This window comes from Herpailurus yagouaroundi, unplaced genomic scaffold (assembly GCF_014898765.1).
Source record: "Herpailurus yagouaroundi ecotype Mexico unplaced genomic scaffold, PumYag 202, whole genome shotgun sequence".
Lineage (NCBI taxonomy): Eukaryota > Metazoa > Chordata > Mammalia > Carnivora > Felidae > Herpailurus > Herpailurus yagouaroundi.
This window is the reverse complement of record NW_024412433.1, coordinates 6,647,117-6,663,020: the sequence shown is the minus strand read 5'-3', so window position 1 is coordinate 6,663,020 and position 15,904 is coordinate 6,647,117. Positions and strand designations below refer to the sequence as shown.

At 43.6% G+C, this 15,904-nt stretch overlaps 1 protein-coding gene across 13 annotated transcripts in view; it reads right to left on the bottom strand.

The window, feature by feature from the left end:
• USP40 (ubiquitin specific peptidase 40) overlaps positions 1–15,904 on the bottom strand; it is an 89,476-nt gene that overhangs the window by 23,091 nt on the left and 50,481 nt on the right. For all 13 annotated transcript variants that reach the window (XR_005783196.1, XM_040450639.1, XM_040450628.1 and 10 more), the window contains 5 exons: positions 14,563–14,620; positions 8,142–8,195; positions 7,119–7,207; positions 5,675–5,761; positions 450–486 (listed from right to left, as the gene is read on the bottom strand). Coding sequence is in view for 12 of the 13 variants with exons in the window: in XM_040450639.1 (XP_040306573.1) it covers positions 450–486; positions 5,675–5,761; positions 7,119–7,207; positions 8,142–8,195; positions 14,563–14,620 (325 nt within the window). In the remaining variant the exon portion in view is untranslated. The remainder of the gene's footprint in view (positions 1–449; positions 487–5,674; positions 5,762–7,118; positions 7,208–8,141; positions 8,196–14,562; positions 14,621–15,904) is intronic.

The following is a 15,904-nucleotide window of genomic DNA, read 5'->3' as shown; positions in this document are numbered from 1 at the left end:
TGAAGTCTGAGGACCACAAATGCTCTAAGAGCTGCGTGATGCCCCTGTGAGCTGGCTCGCGTGATTCCACCCAGATACCTACTTCAAAGATTTATTTTCTTCATTTGTATTACATTCCCTAGTCTCTAGCACAAAAATCCTGGCATGAAGCACAATGCGCTGAAATTCTGAATCCATGACGTTAAAAAGAAAAAGAAAAAAAAAAACCCATCAGTGAACAGCCTGGGTAATTCTGGAGGGCATAAATCCTAACTGTGCCAGTGTCTGCTAACCCACAGCCAGACTTCTTCGAGCTTGCAAATATGAACCAGGAGACTTCACTATGCACACACAGAGGTGTAAAGTGTAACAGACCTGGCCCAAAAATGTCTGAAAAGCTTTCATTAGGCTTGCAGGTAATTTATTCTAAGGATATAGATAAGACTGCATCATCGTGGTCTGTAACTTACCTGGTAGGCCAGACTTCTCCAGCATGAGCTTTAAACACTGTTTAAAAAGAAAACACACACACACAGACACACATAGAAAAACCATGTTCATTAGTTTTCTGTTTTTGAGTTACAGTACTGTGAGAGATACCCCTTTTGGACCCTGGGCCTATTTTATGACATTTAATAATTCCCGAAGACATCAGGATGTACATAGCCACAGAGAGGATTTAAGCAAGCTCTGCTTCCTAAGAGCTGAAGCAAACCCAGGAGGGAAAAACAAGTTCCTGGTGTTTGCATCTCAGACTTAGATGCACCCAGGTCTATAGTGTGACCTTCTGCTTGTGAGGACCAACACCACGGTTTTGACTGGATAGGATTAGACTGATTTCACAGATACACATTGAACTGAACCTTACAAAGAGAGATTAGTCTTTATGTAGCACTCAAGAAATACCACTGGTCATCTATAAACTCACAGAGAAAGATCTGTGCAGGTGGCGACCCCACAGCACAACGCAATAAGCGAGATGTGATTAACACAAGTTTAAATAATAATAAAAAATAGAAACTCCCAACTTCCTGACGGAAAAAACATTCTCAAATTAACTGAGAACAAAAGAGTAGATAAAACGTGATTTATACTACACCAGAGTGGAAGGAAGAATAAGGAATAAAAAAAAAAAAAGAGCAAAGGATCAAAATATCCATTAACAGGGGAACATTTAAATAAGCTATAAGAGGTCTTAAAACAGCTAAAAGGATACAGGAGATTTACATGCACTGATCTTAAAAGATCTTTAAAATATCTGAAGTGAAAATTCTAGTATAATACATGCAGCGTGATCCCATTTATGATGTAAAAGAAACCATGCGAAGAAGCCCAGCCCCTCGTCTGTACATACATACACACACACACACACACACACACACACACACACACCTCCCCATGTTGGTCCGTGCATGTCCAAAGTCTGGAAGGACACACATTCACGGGTGTGGTCAGATCACACCTTCCCAAGACAATGGTGACTTCTGAGGGACCAGCACGGGCTGGTGACCAAGGAGGATCTTTAGCACTGCCCAACCCGCCCCCAGGGAATCCCCGAGTAGCTGTAGGACTAAAAATAACAAAGACTGTTTAGAAAAAGAGGACAATGAGAACACATCACATTAACACACAGGGAATGGGGCGAAGCTGCAAAACACACTGCGGTCTTCACAACAAGCATTATTTAAGCAACACAAACAGGGACTCCTGGGGGCTCAGAGTCTTGATTTCAGCTCAGGTCATGATCCCACGACCCTGCACCCTGAGCGTGCAGCTTGCCTGCTAGTCTCTCTCCCTCTCTCTCTGCCTCTCCCCAACCCACGTGTGCTGTTTTAAGGGCTAAATTGTAGTGTAGGGCTAATGCTTAGCTTGAAAAACAACAGCATTGTGTTGACACTGAAGGTTAAGAGATAACATCCTTGCTTTGCTCTGGTAAACTACCCCTCATACTCTTGTAAATTAGGCTTCACCAATTAAGGAAACAAAAGTTCAAAGAAAAGAGCATCAGAGGCAGGGTCAAGGAGATCCACTGGTTGCAACTTAGAGGCAGAAAGTCTAAAGTAAACACCTCATTAGGCAACTGTTTCTAACTCATCTGGAAACTGTTTCTTTGTTCTGTTCCCAGGTGATGATAAAACGATGTGATCGTTATAAAAACTCTGTACCCCGGCTGTTCGGGGCCGCACTCTTATTAAGAGTGTTGGTCCCGATCGGTCGGCCTTGCCTCTCATTGTAATAAACTTTGTTGTGACTGTCACTGGTGCCCGTAGCATTCTGTTTCAGGAGTCATGTGGATGCAACACTGTGTGCACACTCAAAAAAAAAAAAACAAAAAGCAAAAAAACCAAACCAAAACAAAAAACCACCAAACAAACAAAAACACAAACAGCTAGACATCCACCTTAGCTGTGTTCTAAGGAGGGGAATGGCCGATGTAAAGGCCGTGTTGGGGAACAGCATGGAGGCCAATGTGGCTGAGCAGAGTGAACACTCAGGGCCTCTGGCCGTGGCTGTGAATGAGACAGGGAAGCACAGAAGGGCTTTGAGTACAGTAAAGGGATCACTCAACTCCTCTGTAGGAACAGACCCTGGGAACTGCAAGGCTGGAAAGACAAAGATCCATCAGGAAGCGGATGGAATAATCCAGATGAGAGCTGACCAAGGTGTGGCAGTGGAAGGAATGAGAGAGATGTAGCCAGATCCTAGATAAATTTTGATGGTAGAACCAAAAAGACTTCCTGAAGACCCGGATGTGAAATAAAGAAAAGAATCAAGGACGACTCCAAGGTGTTTTGGCGTAAGCAAGGAGAAAAATGGAGTCGCTACCATCAACCGACAGAAGCTGGAAGGGTGAGTGAGGCCCGGAGACAGGTGAGAGGACAGATGTACAGAGCAGGGGTGTGATGATCTGGGATGACGATCAGACAAGCAGGCAGCAGCTGGATACCCAAGCATGGAGCTCTGGGGCGAGGTCCAGTCTAGGAACTGAGCGCTGGGGTGCTGACGAGGGGAAAAAAGAGCATAAAGCAAACTGTGAAGGGGTAGGCCTGTGAGGCGAAGGAAATCCTGACGCCTTGTGGTCTCTTGAGGCCAGTGACAAAAGTGTTTCAAGGAACAGAGTCACTGGGGCGCCTGGGGGGCTCAGTCAGTTAAGCGTCCGACTCTTGATTTCGGTTCAGGTCACGGTCTCAAGGTTTGTGAAATCGAGCCCCACATTGGGCTCTATGCTGAGCATGGAGCCTGCTTGGGAATCTCTCTCTGTCCTTCCCCTGCTCGTGCTCTCAGAATAAACAAACATTAAAGAAAAAACAGGAACAGAGAGGCATCAATCGTGTCAAAATGCCATGGAGAGCAGGAAGATGACAAGTGAGAACTGCTCCCGGGGCACAGCAACACAGAGGGAAGGAGTCTGCCTGCAGTGGGTTCAAGAGAGCGGAAAGATACGCACATCACATCGCTACTTCGGAAAGTTCTGTGGTTTCTTTTCTTTGAAGTTAAAAAGAACCAAAAAGCTATACGGCAAATGAAAAACCAGGAAAATATTTACAGCAGGTAACAAAAGGTAACAAAAAATGTTCTGCCACGGACCATTTCAAACACGTTGCAGGGGTGGTAAACACAAACCGCCCACACCCAGCCCCCGATCTCCATGCCTGCCCTGGCCCGGCTGGTGCGTCCATATTCCCCTCAGGTTCTTTGAAGCGAGAATGTCAGCCATCGTATCATTTATTAACTTCTGTACTCATCTCTAAAAGATGAACATTCTTTAAAAAAAAAAACGTGAACCGAGAACAATTATGACATCTGAAAAACTTAGGAATTCCTTAATAACAAACACCCAGTTGGTGTTCACATTCCCCCGTTTTTTCCTTTTTTTAGTAATAAGCTCTATGCCCAACGTGGGGCAAGAGCTCATGACCCTGAGATCAGGAGTTGCGTGCTCCACCGACAGCCAGCAGAGGCATCCCTAATTCCCTGAGTTTCTCTTAAACCGGGACTAAGTTTTAGTGGTTTGCCCTTGCTCCCCCTAAGTGTCCCGAGTCCCTTTTAACCTCATCCTGCCACCGATGTCATGAAGAGGAGTTTTCCACCTTGGGACTGTGCAGATGGTAGCCCTGCGGTGCGGGAACACATCCCTCTGTCCCCTTATTCCTTATACACTGCTCCTCAGACCTAAAAGCTCAGGTCCACTATTTTTTTCTGGTTGTTGTTGTTGTTGTTTTTGTTTGTTTTTTTCTAAAAGAGCATGGGTATCAATTTGGAACTTCTATAATGTCTAGGTTGTTAGCGGTCTTTCAGGATCATTGTTTAGATCCATTAATTCCCTAGGAGTTAAAAAAAACTGTGACAGTCTAAAATTCTTTCTTCATTTTATTAGCTGAGATAGGTCTATAAAAAAACCTTCTCATTACCTATTTGGTTACCCTGCAGTATCGTTTCCAAAAGAAAAAGGGGAAGAATGCTCGATCCCTTTCCTTATGGCTCACTCGTGTCCACTCTGTGTAACCAATGAAGACGGTCTTTTTAGGATCATTCTCAACTCATGAATTTTATGTATGTGGTATGTGTACTCATCAGCTTTACGATTATTCCTACAAAAGCTCCAACGGTCTTATCTGTGACCAGCAGAAGCCTCTTCCAAGGTGGCCCTGGAACTTCTCTGCTGCTCCCAGCAGTCTTTGCTAGCCTACTGCTTCTGTGAGCACAAGACGTTCCAGGCTCACCAGACATGTTCCTGACCTAGATACAGAATCAATGGCTACCTCAAGAAGCCCTAATTCCTTCTAGTAGGAAATGGTATTTAGTAATCGCAATCTGGGCGCTGGGGCTCACTCCCGCCTGGCCAGTCACTGTATCTAAGCTGTTCTAGGGGACTGAGCTAGAAAAAAAAATTTAAAAACACCAAGATCATTCTGTCTCTTCTGATCCAAATTCAGGAGTGCGGGCTCTATGCAATTACACCAATGTTATGTGTGTTTCCATTTACCAACACCGAAAGTCCTAGTTCTTAGTGACACTAATACAATTCTTCGTTTGCTTTACCCTATACACACACACATTCATGACTGTGCGTGTCATTATGAATATAACCTAAAAACACCAGTAGGAAATATGCCAAAATGTTAACATTAGTGAGATAAAGGATAATGAGGTTTTAATTTTTTCTTTTAATCCATTTCTACATAGCCCAGAGTTTTTATTTTTATTTTTTTAAATTTACATCCAAGTTAGTTAGCATATAGTGCAACAATGATTTCAGGAGTAGATTTCTTAATGCCCTTTACCCATTTAGACCATGCCCCCTCCCACACCCCCTCCAGTAACCCTCTGTTGGTTCTCCGTATTTAAGAGTCTCTTATGTTTTGTCCTGCTCCCTGTTTTTATATTATTTTCGCTTCCCTTCCCTTATGTTCACCTGTTTTGTATCTTAAAGTCTTCCCAGATTTCTGTAACAAACAAGTATTATTGGTAATCAAAAAAGAAAAAAAATAATCATCTTATTTTAAAACTTTGGGTTGGCTCACCAATTTCCGAGTTCCCCAAATTACTCTTTTAATGCATGCACAGAATTCTTTAAAATATATTACGTGAATCCTAACCTCAGGACCTCAAAACCCAAACACGGGTTCCCACAGCTCCCTAGACCAAACACCCACAGACCTTTCCCCACGCCCAAAATAGTAAAATTACTTACATCTCTCGCAGACATGGTTTCTTCTACGATGATCTCCATCTCTGTACCAGGCTGAACATCACTCCCCACAGTGAAAAACAGGAACAGCTAAGATCAATGAATGCGATTTAATCTAAATTTTAAAATTTTATACATGTGTTATTTTCTTCCAGAAAATACAAGCCAACGCATGGAATTTTAATAAGAAACTCATATTGTATACAAATAAAGATGCAATTTAAACAATAATCTCAACCACCTAGAAACCTAAGACGCTCACACCATTGTTTTTACTCCTGTAGGTACTATTGTGTCAATGTTTGTCTGTCACAGGTATTATTTATTTCACTATGATCTTCACTTCTTTCTCAGTCACTCCTCAAAAGGATTTGCTACACACTGTAAGCATTAGCTGGGTTTTTTCTCTGTCATTTGGTTGTGATCTTATTTTCTGTCCAGGGAATCTGATCTGTCAGTTCATTTCCTTTCAGACTCAATCTTACTTGTCACATTCCCCCGCCACAAGCTTGTCATGCACTCCGACATGCTAAAGTTCACGGTAGGAACGAATTAAAGAGGAGGGAGCTGGGACACTAATGAAGTGGCTCCAGGAACCACAGGGATCCTGACAGGAGTCTAGCTTCCCTGGATACAGTCTTAACAGTAAGGACACTGACTTTTGGATGGTAATACAGTTTATTACAAAAGGTAGGGCTTCTCGCAAAGGTCGACCTGATATCTTACACAGAAAATGAATACTGATTAAAAAGAGACCTGCTATGAGACTATTAGACTCCTGCAGAGAGTAATTCGGGGCAAGATCAATACGCTGTTTTCATTCAAGCTAAGAAGCCGTGGCGATTACTCATTACTTTCTGTACCTCTAACAAAGAAACAGTGTCAGAAGCAATCACAGACGCTACAGATTGTGGGATGGATCCTAATCTCACGGATGTCAAGATGTGGGGGGAAAAGGACGCATTTTAGGTTCGAATAGATGGCCACTCAACTTTAGATGCCCCCCCTTAACACAAAATTTGCACAGAAAAAGAACTTGATGAATATACTCTGACAGGATATTCTTGATTTAAACACGAAGAACCATATGGATGTATGCCTAACATAAAAGGTACCACTTAAGAAAGAAACTTCTATGAAAAACAATTACTGCTGCAGTAGTTAAGGTAAGAATTATGAAATTAAGAACTTCTGGGAATGCCTGGGTGGCTCAGTCAGTTAAGTGTCCGACTTCGGCTCACGTCATGATCTCGTGGTTCTTGGGTTCGAGCCCCGCGTTGGGCTCTGTGCTGACGGTTTACAGACTGGAGCCTGCTTCAGAGTCTGTATCTGCCTCTCTGCCCCTCCCTTGCACACGCTCGCTCTCTCTCTCTCTCTCTCTCTCAAAAACAAATAAACTTTAAAAACAGAAAAAGAACTTCTGACTCTGGGAAGGCTGATTCTGTACCTGGGAGGGAGTTGGTGCTTTCCCAGGACACAGTCCCAATGAACTGCCCATCTTCAGTTCCGCTTCCTTCACGGTGTAGCTGTCTGGCACTACAAAGAATGTGGATAACATGATGAGTGTTAGGAATTCCTACCTCTCTGGGCAAAATAACATACTGAAATCAGTATTTCTTTGCAAATCAACAGTGTCAAGAAAGAAAAAAAATGAGGTGCACTCCATGCAAAAAGATTACCTATACGATAGTTAAGTTTGATTTTCAATTTCCACACTCTAGAGTTATCTGTACAACAATGCTAAGAAATAAGAGGCAGCTATCTATGAGCCACTGTTTACATGGATTCAACGTTTATTTATTTTGGGGACAGAGAGACAGAGCATGAATGGGGGGGGGCAGAGAAAGAGGGAGACACAGAATCGGAAACAGGCTCCAGGCTCTGAGCCATCAGCCCAGAGCCCGACGCGGGGCTCGAACTCACGGACCGCGAGATCGTGACCTGGCTAAAGTCAGACGTTTAACCGACTGTGCCACCCAGGCGCCCCTGTTTACACGGATTCAAAGCGAGATATTCCCCACTGATTCCTGAGTGATGGACCAGCCTCTTCCACATTTAAAGCTGCTGTAGTGACCGCCATTGATTATTTAAGTCGAATGACAAGGTGCATTTCAGAGGCGAGAGCAAAAACTGTTTCACAACTGCTCTCACGATAAAATGAGCAACACAAATAAAACACTTTGACAATAAATCTAGAAAGATAGGACTCGATCAAAACAACAGCCTAAAATGAGGATCAGCTTATCAGAAAGGCAGGCGTTTTCCTTTAGACGACACAAGTGTCTGAATTTCTGGTTAAGATTTTCTGTAATACGTGAAGATGGCACTGGGACCATAAAATGTCCTAAAAATTAGTTTCCAAAAGGTAAATTTAAGGATGTTAAGCACTGGAAGCTATTACCGGAAGTTAAGTGTTAAGAAGGACCGATGGCACGAGTGTGCGTAGGTTCTGAAGGCTCCCGCGATTTACCTGGACAGAGAAGCTTCCCGTTTCTACCAATAGGTCTCAAACAGCTGTTCTCAGCTAAAAATAAAAAGAAGCTGGTTAGTGCACCAAACCAAACTAAGGAGAGATGCTTTACTGTGTTAATTAGCAGAAAGGTACAATGAGCTACAAGACAAAACCCCCCAAGTATAGGCAGCGTTCACTTCGCGGGAGCGAGCACCAAGGGAGTGCCGGTCAAGCTGAAACAGCGCAAAGCCAGCCTAGTAGCCACGAGGGCCACTGCAGACGTCCTGTGACCTTTCAGCACTGTCGTTAAAAAAACATTTAAAGGGGTGCCTGGGTGGCTCAGTCAGTTAAGCGTCCGACTTCGGCTCAGGTCACGATCTCACTGTTTGTGAGTTCGAGCCCCGCGTCGGGCTCTGTGCTTACTGCTCAGAACCTGGAGCCTGTTTCAGATTCTGTGTCTCCCTCTCTCTCTGACCCTCCCCTGTTCATGCTCTATCTCCCTGTCTCAAAAATAAATAAAACGTTAAAAAAATTTAAAAGAAAAAACAAACAAAAAACAAAAAACATTTAAATCTCTGTTGGTTATGAGTGTATAGTGAAATTAAAACAAATAGTAAAACTAATATTTAAAACACTAGAGACCCTGAGAATACTTTTTTTTTTTTTTTTGTAAAAAACATAGCAAGACGAGTTTACACAGGGCTCTCTTCTTGTCGGAGAGCTTACAATCCGGAGGGGGCATCTGGTCTATCCCCTGGCAAACGTTCATAATCTAAGTTGGGTCTGCTTCCAAAATTTCCTACGTTGTGCTCAACCTCATGAAGTCCTCCAGGAGCTCCTTTTTTTTTTTTTTTTTTGAGTTTTTTATCTATTGATTTTGAGAGAGAGAGCCTGAGTGAGGGAGGGGCAGAGAAAGAGGAGACGGTGAGAATCCCATGGCACTGGCAGTGCAGAGCCCGATGCAGGACTTGAACTCACAAACCGTGGGATCATGATGTGAGCCAAAATCAAGAGTTGGCCGGTTAAACAACTGAGGTGCCCCTCCAGGAGCTCCTTTAACGTGAGGTTCTCTGCCAGCGCCACGTCCTCTGGAATGTCGCCATCCTTTCTGTCACAACCACTTTCCTCACATTCATTCACGTCCTCTGGCTGCACATCTGGTTTCTAGAGCTGCGCAGTGCCATCGTGCCCACGGTTAGCTACTGCTATCCCTCTGTGTACCTTCTTGGCTGCACCCTCATTTTGTGGAGCGATCGGTTAGCCATTACAGTAGAAAGCGCGCAGGTCACCACAGAAGGGGGGACAGATCGCACGCTGTGCTGCGGTGAGATGAATCCCTGATCATGAGGCACGTCTGCTGTTTAAGCAGTGATCTGTGCAATGAAGGGCGAGTAGCAAAGTTTGTACTTCATGCAATTACTCAGTTGATGTCCAGTGTAGCTGGCATTTGAACCATGTTGCCGGGTGGCTGATGTTACGTAATGAGCCACGGTAACTGACATTCGTGCCCACTTCCTATGTGTAAAATACATTAAGTGACTTTTATGCTTATTAAACGGATTAGGCCCCTACTTTTGTGGGGGTGAGGATTCCTGCTTTGTGGGGAGGAGCCCACCAGGTTTTGAGTCCAGACAGAATTCTTAAATGGCCAGATATGAGTAGGGGGCTGGGAGGATAAGAACAGCATGGGCCTTCCCAGCTCCCACTCTGCCAGACCACAGCAAATCTCTGAAATTCTGGAGTTCTCCATGTTACACGGTGGTAATATGAAGCTAGCAAACAATTCTAACACAAGTTTCTTGACAACTGAAACAGCTTATGGAGAGTTCTTCAACTTAAAAACATGCATTTTAAATACCACCTCCTTAAAACAGTCTCCTTTGATTCCACGAGCCGCATCGCCTATGTGCCAGACCCGCTCTAGAAGCGGACGGTGTGGCGGGAGGCAGAATAGCTATGGAGCCTGTGCTCAGAGGCTCGGCTGCTGGGGAAAGGGGTGCAGGTAGGGCCCCAGCGCTACAAGGGAGGTACGGGGTATCAGGACAAAACAGACAGCAGTGCAGACTGCGTGTTCCGGGATGACGGGAAGTAACATTTCTGCTGGGGTAACTGAGTGAAGTGAGTGAAGAGGAGGGAAGGGGACAGAGCTGAGGGAGGAGACAGCCCTGAGAAGTTGGGTGAGGTGCGGCACAGCCGGCGCACTGGAAACCCAGAAAGCCAGCACGGGGAGTGTCTTGTGAATAAGCAGAGGAGGGGACCAGAAAGAAGTCGGAGGCCGCGGTCAGAGGAGGCCAGGTCTTGGAGGAGAGGGCGGGGAAGGAGGCTCCAGAGAGCTGGGCAGAGAGTGATACAATCGGATTCGCATCCATTTAAGAAGACCACTTGCTCAATGGAGAACGGCTTGGAGGGGAGCAAGAGTGAAGGAAGGGAGGCCGGTTTCACAGAAGAGGGTGAAGTATTCATTTTAATAAGCCAAATGCTTTCAATTTGAGGTGCAGGTTACAATAAAACACATCCAGTTTACGTGTACAAAGAGTCTGATTTAAACAGTGAGCAACCACCTGCAAACGGAGCTAGATTAGCCACATCCCTCAAATCCTTCATGTTACCTTGCAGTCAACCTCCACCCCCAATCCGATTTTCCACCCCTGTAACTACAGCTTAGGTTTTCTTTTTTGAAAACTTCATGTAAATGGAAGCGTAAGAATATGAATTCTTCCGTGCCTAGTTTCTGCTCTGCACTCCGAGAGTCTACATGTTTCGCAGGTGGTGGTTGTTTGCGGCTCTTACTGATGAACAGCATCCCTCTAGAAGGCTACACCGTAGTGAGCTCACCCATTCACAGGCGCGTGGGCTTCTGGACTGTATCCGGTTTTCGTTACGAACACCGTATAGTGTTTGTAAGGATAGGTTTGAGTTCTCTTGGGTAAGCACCTAGGACGGGTAAGTGAACGTTCAAACTCATACTAAGCGGACTGTCTACCAAAGTGGCTACCGCTTTACACCCCCACCAGCACCAAGCGGGGGCTGCACAAGCCCCACATCTTCGCCAACACCGGGTTTGCCAGTGACCGTAAGCATCCCGCTGGGTGTGCGGTGCTGTGTTGTCACGGTTGCAGTCTGATGGCTGATGACACCGAGCATCCTTCCCCGTGCTTCCTGGTCATCCACAGAGAGACGTGCTTTTGTAAAGCGTCCTCCCAGTGTGGGGTTGGGCTGTCTTCTGATTACGGTACAAGCACATTTTATGTGACCTGGATGCAAGTCTATTGTCAAATGTGTGTTACACAAATTGTTTTCCTCCCAGTTTGTGGCCTGTCTTTTCAAATGTCTTTTAAATACAGAGGTTTTAGGGGCGCCTGGGTGGCGCAGTCGGTTAAGCGTCCGACTTCAGCCAGGTCACGATCTCGCGGTCCGTGAGTTCGAGCCCCGCGTCGGGCTCTGGGCTGATGGCTCAGAGCCTGGAGCCTGCTTCCGATTCTGTGTCTCCCTCTCTCTCTGCCCCTCCCCCGTTCATGCTCTGTCTCTCTCTGTCCCAAAAAAATAAATAAACGTTAAAAAAAATTTTTTTTTTAAATACAGAGGTTTTAAATTTTAATATTGCCAATTTGTTAGTTTTTTCTTTTATGGTTTGTGCCTGTTGAGTCCTGATTTAAAAAAATCTTTTCGTTATGACAAAGTAACAAAGATTTTCTCATAAGTTCTCTCCTAGAAATTGTATATAAATGGTTTCAACATTTAGGTCTATGATCCACTTAGAGTTAGTATTTTACATGATATAAGGCAAAGCTAGAGTATCTAGCACCTTACCTTGAAAATATACTCGTTTTCCCCAGGGAAACACTTTTGCTCTTTTGTTAAAAGTCAACGGATTAGGGGTGCCTGGGTACCTCAGTCAGTTAAGCATGCAACTTTGGCTCAGGTCATGATCTCGTGGTTCCTGAGTTCAAGCCCCACGTCAGGCTCTGTGCTGACAGCTCGGGGCCTGGAGCCTGCTTCCGATTCTGTGTCTCCCTCTCTCTCTGCCCTCCCCCCTCATGCTCTCTCTCTTGCTCTCAAAAATAAATAAACATTAAAAAAAAAAAGTTAACGGACTATACATATTTGTACCTATTTCTGGATTCTCAATGTGGTCCCAATATAAATATTTTAAGTTCAAAACCACATACAGTCTCTATTCCACATTCTTCTTAAAAGAGTCCTTTAAAAGTATGAAAATTATTCTCGGCTCACTGACTGCAAAGAAACAGGTTACAGGCTTAGGCAGCTTGCTGCCCTATGTTTACTCCTATGCCAGCACCCACTGTCTTGATGCCTACAGCTTCGGACTGAATCTCGAAATCAGACAGGGTAACTCTTCCAACTCTGTTCCCCACCCCCACCCCCAAACTGTCAGAATACTCTAGGTTCTTTGCACTTCCATGTAAATTGAATCAGCCTGTCCATTTCTACACACACACATACACAAGCAAAACCCGATAGCATTTTGAGTGAGGAGGATGCATTCAATCTACAAATCGATTTTGGGAGAATTCACCTCTTAACAATGTCGTCTTTTCTGATCCAAGAACACGATACAGTGCTCCGCTTATTTAGGTGTTGTTTGACTTTTCACAACAAATTTTTTTTGTCGTAAGTATATATATACGTCTTGCACATATTTCGTTAAATTTATCCCCAAGTTTATCATGATATCTCATGCTATTGTAAATGTTTTCTTAATCTCATTTTCCATTTTTTTTTGTTGCTAGTAAACAAACAACGGACTTTTGTGTATTAATCCTGACTTCTTGCTAAGCTTGCTAATTTTAGTACCTTTTTAGTAGAATCCTTTAGATAGACAGTAGGCACATCAAAAGTGCTCACAACTGCTGCATTAGGAAAATAAATTAAACACAATGACAGCAATTCATATCCACTAGAATGACTATAATCAAAAAGATACTTACAAACACTGGCAAGGATATGGACAAACAGCAATGCTGATACATTGCTAGTGGGGATGTAAATGATTCAGCCACTTTGGAAAGTAGTATGGCAGTTTCTTATAAAGTTAAACATACATTTGCCATATGACCCGGCAGTTACAATCCTATATAGCTACCCAAGAGAACTGAAAACATGTCCACACAGAGACTTGGATGTAAATGTGTACAGTGGCATTATTCATAAAACCCTAAAACTAGAAACAATGCAAATGTATATCAACTGGTAGATGAATAAGCAAAACGTGATCCATCTGTACCACTGAGTATTTAGTCAGCAATGAAAAGGAACACACTTCTGGTACACCCTAAATCATGGATAAACCTCAAAAATGGTATGCTAAGTGAAAGAAGTCAGACACAAGGGACTACAAACCATATGTCTCTGTAAGTCTACAGAGACAGGAAGTAGACGAACGGCTGTCGGGGTTTGGAATGCAAAAGGTGCATGAGGGATCTTTTTTTTTTTAAGTTTATTTATTTATTTTGAGATTGAGAGAGAGAGCGAGCGAGCGAGTAAGAGTAGGGTAGGGGCAGAGAGAGGCAGGGAGAGAGAATTCCAAGCAGGCTCCACGCCGTCAGCACAGAGCCCAATGCAGGGCTCGAACCCACGAACTGTGAGATTATGACTTGAGCCGAAATCAAGAGTCGGATGGTTAACCAACTGAGCCACCCAGGCACCCGGCATAAGGGATCTTTTTGGAGCAATGAAATGTTTGGAAACTGGACTGTGCTGATGGCTGTACAACTCCATACATTTACTAATCATCGCTGACACTTAAAATGCATATCTCATAGGATGTAAATTATACCTCGATAAAGCTGTTAAAGAAAACCTAATGCTGAGTGACGAGTAGGTTTCAGAATGTTATATTCAGTATGACAGAATTAATTTAAATGTGAAAATACACACATACATCTCTATGTGGAAGCATAATATAGAAGTACAATACGAACACATACACTAGACACACACCCAAATCAGATACACTGGTTGCATCTGGGGAGGGAGAGGGACTAGGTCTGAGGAGCAGGACACAGAGAATTTTAACTGTATTTGCAATGTTTCAAACAACAATAAACACATGACAAAATGTTAACAATTGTCCATTTTGTGTGGTAGGTGCATGAATTTTCCCTGTTACTTATTTGAGAGAGAGACAGAGACAGAGACAGAGACAGAGAGAACACGAACACGCATGCACGAGCTGGGGGAAGGGGCCAAGAGAGAGAATCTTAGGTAGGCTCTATGCTCAGTGCGGAGCCCAATGCAGGGCTTGATCCCACGACCCTGGGATCGCAACCTGACCCAAAATCAAGAGTCGGACGGTCAACTGACTGGGGCCACCCAGGCACTCCTGAATTACTTTTTGTATTCCCACAGTTTTTTCAACCAAAAATCAAAACAAAACTAAATTAAACCCCAAAACCCGAAAGCAAACGTAAATGATTACCTAGTTCCTTCATTAATTTTAATTCCTTTATGGCTTTAATTCGAATCTCATACACCACCTAAAATAGAGAAATGAACTAGTGACTCTGCGGGAGAACAACGGGAGGGGACAGCATGAGGTCATCAGTGCGCACGTAAACAGGTTAGCTGCCTTACCAGTTACTGGACAGGGTTTCGGCCTACTTGAAAAAAGATTTTTTTTTCCTTTTCAAATTTTTTTTTTCAACGTTTATTTATTTTTGGGACAGAGAGAGACAGAGCATGAACAGGGGAGGGGCAGAGAGAGAGAGGGAGACACAGAATCAGAAACAGGCTCCAGGCTCTGAGCCATCAGCCCAGAGCCCGACGCGGGGCTCGAACTCACGGACCGCGAGATCGTGACCTGGCTGAAGTCGGACGCCTAACCGACTGTGCCACCCAGGCGCCCCCTTGAAATTCATTTTCTATCTTCTACCAAGTTAAAAATAAAAACTCAGATCTTAATAGTTAAGATTTTACCAAACTGATGTTAACTGGAGCAGAAAGAAGACACTTATGGAAAAACTTAAAGCAATTCTAGCTATAAAGGCAAAAAGCTGAAAACCCACTAACCTTTTTAATGAGAGCAAACAAAAGAAAACAAAGTTAATGGTATTTGTTTATGTTAAGAATGACGAATTCAGGGCCAATGAGCATAGAAAATATAAAAATGTACAATGCTAATCCAAGGGCACTATTTAAATCTGTTTAAATCATTTTATCTATATTGTTTTTTTTTTCCTTTTTGGTTTAGGCTAATTGCCTCTAGGGCATGAAACTGGAAATTCAGCGGTAAAGTGATGTCAGCGATCACGGACAGGATCCTCCCAGCAGCGCCCCAGAAGATGCCAAGAAGGGACAAGGACTGAGTAACCAGGACTCCCCAAAGTCCTCACTTAGGGTCAGGATGGCAGGTCTCTCGAGCTTCAGGGCACCAGCCTTATACTGTCCCCTCTACTGTACCAACAAATATTAATGCACCGTAAGAAATTAGAGTATTTAAAGAAAACATTTTAACAGGTTTCTTTTGATGTTATAGATAAAAAAACCTCAATGAACTGAGAACACGTGAATATAAAAAGAGGTTTCCTGGAATGATGTTTAAGGAAATGAGGGTCACGGTCTTCACGTGGAAAAGTGAAGAATCACTTTTAAGAGCAGCTGGCTTTATACAGAGCATGTAGAGCAAATGAAGATCAACAACAACACAACACGAAAGTAAAACATATATGCCTGGTTTAAAAACTAGAGAAAAGGTCGTAGGAAAACAACATTTTATATTTATCGAAGCCAGCAGATTCCATGAACTAATTAAATAGGCAAAT